The sequence below is a fragment of the Arachis ipaensis genome, chromosome B10 (assembly GCF_000816755.2).
Source record: "Arachis ipaensis cultivar K30076 chromosome B10, Araip1.1, whole genome shotgun sequence".
NCBI lineage: Eukaryota > Viridiplantae > Streptophyta > Magnoliopsida > Fabales > Fabaceae > Arachis > Arachis ipaensis.
The window spans coordinates 7667582-7672215 of NC_029794.2; the positions used below are offsets into that span (position 1 = coordinate 7667582).

Below are 4634 nucleotides of genomic sequence, written 5' to 3' on the forward strand. Positions count from 1 at the left end.
TTTTTCGATTGCTTCAGTGCCCCCACCGAGGAGTAGCCTAGGGCTTGGTTCTCCGATTTCCATAAGGATAACCACATCGACCCTGTATGTAAGCCGGAAGGGTGTCTCTCTGGTGGAAGATTGCGGCGTTGCCCTATAAGAACATAGGACTGATGCTAGCTCGTCTACCCAAGAGCCCTTTCTCTGATCCAGGCACTTTTTCAACCCATTGAGTATGATCTTGTTCGCCGCCTCGACTTGACTGTTGCCCTGTGGATGTTCCACTGAGAAAAACTTTTGTTTGATTCCCATCCCAGATAAGAATTCTCAAAACTTTTTGTTAGCGAACTGTGTCCCATTATCTAAGATCACGGTCTTTGGGATTCCAAACCTGGAGATCACCTGCCTCCACAAGAACTTCCGACAATTTACCGATGATATGCTGACTAACGGCTCTGCTTCCACCCACTTGGTGTAGTAATCGATGGCCACTCTGAGATATTTTAATTTCCTTGGGGATACTGGGAATGGACCCAAGAGGTCAACTCCCCACCAGGAAAAGGGTTGGGAGGCCAACATGGAACTCAGCTCCTCCGCTGGAGCCTTATGAAAGTTCGCATTCTCTTGACACTTCTTGCATTTTCTCACGAGTTTTTGGGCACCTATCATCATAGAAGGCCAATAATACCCGGCTCTCACGAGCTTTCTTACTAGTGTCTTCCCTCCGATGTGATAGCCACAACACCTCTCATGGACTTCGCTTAGAACGTAGTCCGTTTGGTCGGGGTGTAGGCACTTCAGCAGGGGTTGGTTGAGTCCCCATTTGTACAGTTGTCCCTGTATTACTGCATACCTGGCAGATTCGCTCTTATGACTTTGGCTTCTTTTTCGTCTTCAGGAAGCACCCCATCTTCCAGGAAATGGTGAATTAGGTCCATCCATGAGGGAAGGTTTGGCACTTGGGTCACGCAAGGGACACCGATGGCTCCTTTACTAATCCTTGGATTAAGGATTGGTTTCCCGTGCCAGGTTTCGTGCTCACTTAGACAGGAGGTCGGCTCTGGCGTTCCTCTCTCTGGGTACATGCTGAATCGCCACATCTTTAAAATCCTCACATAACTTTTTTTACTCTTTCCAAGTACTTTTGCAGCAAAGGGTCTCTAACTTGGTAAGTTCCGTTAACTTGAAAAGTTATAATCTGCGAGTCGCTGTTGACTTCGAACCTTGTTGTTCCAACCTCTTTAGCTAAGGTCAATCCCCTTATCAGGGCCTCGTACTCAGCCTGATTATTGGAGACCGGAAACTCGAATTTAATTGACTGCTCGTAGGTCACACCTTCCGAACTTTCCAAAATGATCTCGGCTCCCTCGGACGCCTGGTTGGATGCTCTGTCTACATGGAGCTTCCATGTATGCTCGAATTTTCGGAAGAATTCCCAGTTACTTCTACCAAGACCATTGCTTGATCCTTGATTGCATGTCGAGGCTCGTATTAGATGTCGTACTGGGATAACTTTATCGCCCAAGCCATCATACGGCCCGCTAGGTTAGGTTTCTGCAGGATCTGGCGGATGGCTTGGTCAGTTCTCAACTTGATTGGGTGACCTTGGAAGTATTGTCTTAACCTCTGAGAGGAGATTAATAAAGCATAGGCTAGCTTTTCCAACTTAGTGTACCTAAGCTCCGCCCCTAGAGCACCTTGCTGATGAAGTACACAGGTTACTGGAATTTGTCTTCTTCCCGAATCAGGACAGCTGCCATGGCCTCCTCCTTTACGGCTAGATAAAGGTATAGGGTCTCTCCTACTTTCGGCTTCCCGAGAATAGGTGGTTCCGACAGAATCTTCTTGAAATAGTTGAAGGCTTCCTCGTAAGCTGGGGTCCATTCAAAGGCTATTCCTTTTCCGTTAGATTGAAGAACGGGATGGCCTTTGCTGTCGATGCTCCAAGGAAACGAGACAAAGCCGTAAGCCTACTGGCCAATCTTTTCACATCCTTAACACAGCTTGGGCTTGTCATTCGAAGGATGGCTTCGTATTTTTCTGGGTTGGCTTCAACCCCCTCCCCCCCCTGTGTGATCATAAAGCCCAAAAACTTTCCTGCCTCCATAGTGAACGCATATTTCAAAGGTTCAACCTCATGTTATGCTTTCAGAGCGACTTTAAGATGGCTTCGAGGTCGGCCACTAGGTCGCCTGACTCAGCTGTCTTAGCCAAGACATCGTCAATGTACACTTTGACCGTTTTGCCGATAAGATTCTTGAAGACCTTACTCACCATCCTTTGGTAGGTGGCTCCTGCATTCTTCAGCCCGAACGGCATGACTCTGTAGCAATAGGTTCCAGTCGATGTTATGAACGCCATTTTTTTCTCATCAGGATGGTGCATCGGGATCTGATTGTATCTGGAGTACGTGTCTATGAAGTTTAGAAATCGGTACCCCACAACTGCGTCTACCAGGGCATCAATATGAGAGAGAGAGAGAGAGAGAGAGAGAGTCTTTTGGGCATGCTTTATTAAGATTTGAGTAATCCACACACATTTTCCACTTCCCCAAGGACCACATTGGAGAGCCACGTCGAGTATTCCAATTCCCTTATGAAGCCGACTTCTAACAGGCTGGCCGTTTGTTTAGCCACCGCGTTAGCTCTCTCCATCGACATTTTTCTTCGTCGTTGCGCTACTGGCTTGGCGTCTGGTTTCATGGCCAGGTAGTGCGACATGAAATCGGGGTCGACCCCTGGCATGTCGGCTGGGATCCAGGCAAACAAGTCACTGTTTGCTCCGACGGCCTCGATGAGAGGTTCCTTTAATTCGTGGGGGAGGTTTTGATTCAGGAAAGTGAACTTGTCCTCTGTGTCTCCCACTTGGAACTTTCCCAGATCTCCCTGAGGCTCTGGCCTCGGCTTATCATCAATCCTCGCATCCAAATCCACCAGGAACACACCGGCTGCCTCTTTTGGCTTCTTCCCTAATGAGAGACTGGCGTTGTCGCAAGCGATCGCCATTTCCAGGTCTCCTTGGATGGAACCTATGGTTCCGCTATCCATCACAAACTTCATTGTCAGTAACTTCATATATATGATAGCTGAGAACTCGTTGATAGTTCTCCTTTCCAAGATGATATTATAGGGCAGTAGAGTCCCTCAGGACCACAAACTCTGCCATTACTGACCTTTTGCTCTCCCCAGTTCCACACAGATAGAGAGTGCAATTAACCCGTCAGGCCTTATGTAGTTATCACCCAAGCCAACAACCCCGTGTTGGTGGGTTCTAAGGTCGGTTTCTTTGAGCCCTAGGGCGTCGAACACATTCCTGAATATAATGTTCGAGTCAGCTCTGGTGTCCACTAGGATTCGTTTGACCAGGCCTATCCCAATTATTTCCGTGATCACCATGGGTGGGTTCTCGGGGAGTTCGTGGCACCATCAATCTTCCGGGCCAAAAGATATCTCGAGAAGCTCTGTAGGTTTGGCCTTGGGATTTCCCAAGGAGGCGGCTAGGACTTTAGCATCCTTTTTTGTTGCTGATTTTCACTTGGGTGGTGCGTCTATCCGCACCACCACATTAATGACTATGGTTGGAGCGTTGTCAGTGTTCTCAGAGGGCCCTTGCCTTGGCTTTACAACTTGACTGCGATCCTCCTCGGACCATTCCCCCTCTCTCCTTCTGGGTTCTCGTATGAACTGTGAAAACTCGGTCAGCTTGCCCTCCCGAATGGCTTGCTCGAGAGCATCCTTTAGATTAAAGCAGTCCTGAGTTTTATGGCCAAAACCCTTATGATAGTCGCCGTATAGGATTTTGTTTCCTTCTGTTCTATCTTTCAACTGCCAAGGTTTCGACAGGATGCCTTTGTCTGCAATTTGCTGGTAAACTTCCACGATAGGTGCCGTAAGAGGGGTATAATTAGTGAACTTGCCTACTCGGGGAAACGGCTTGTACGGCTTTCCCGATGTTCCTTCCTTTGGCGTCTCCTTTGGCTTTTTCGCATACCCGGGGTGACGAGCTAGCAGGTTGGGTGGCTGTCGTTTATTGGCTGCCACCACATGACTAACCTCCTCATCGTTGATATACTCCCTTGCCACATTTTGGATTTCTTGCATGGTCCAAACAGGCTTGGTGGTGAGGTGTTTTCTAAAGTCTTCGTTCAACAGGCCATTTGTCAGGAATAGGCTCGCTACGGAGTCCATCAAGTCGTCGACATTCATCATTGAATCGGTCGAGAAATTTCTTCGTCGACTCGCCTGTACATTGGGTGACCCCCAACAGATTGATCGGATGCTTAGCTTTAACTATGCCCGTGGGGAACTGCGCCAAGAAACTACGAGAAATATCCGCATAGGCCGTAATGGACTCTTTCGGGAGCGCGTTAAACCACCGTATCACGGGACCTGCCAGAGTTACCGGGAAAGCTCAGCACCTGACGGCGTCACCAACACCTTCCAGGTTCATCCTGGCCTCGAAGGTCGTCAGATGTTCTTAGGGGTCCTTCGTCCCGTCATACATGTTCGTGGGCTTGTTGAAGTTTTTCGGCAGCCGGACCTTGAGGATCGAGGGGTGGAAAGGAGTTGTGCCCATAATGATGGGGTCCCGTCGCTTCTTTCCTCTATCTCTCCTGGTCTCCCCGCGGCCTTCTGAACTATCATGGGTGGAATGAG

At 48.8% G+C, this 4634-nt stretch overlaps 1 protein-coding gene across 1 annotated transcript; it reads right to left on the reverse strand.

Annotated features, from left to right (window-relative positions):
* LOC110268332 lies at positions 307–1863 on the reverse strand. The gene is made up of 3 exons (XM_021114411.1): positions 1515–1863; positions 1122–1446; positions 307–871 (listed from the first exon to the last, which is right to left on the reverse strand). The coding sequence occupies exons 1-3, from the start codon at positions 1861–1863 to the stop codon at positions 307–309; spliced, it is 1239 nt and encodes a 412-aa protein (XP_020970070.1).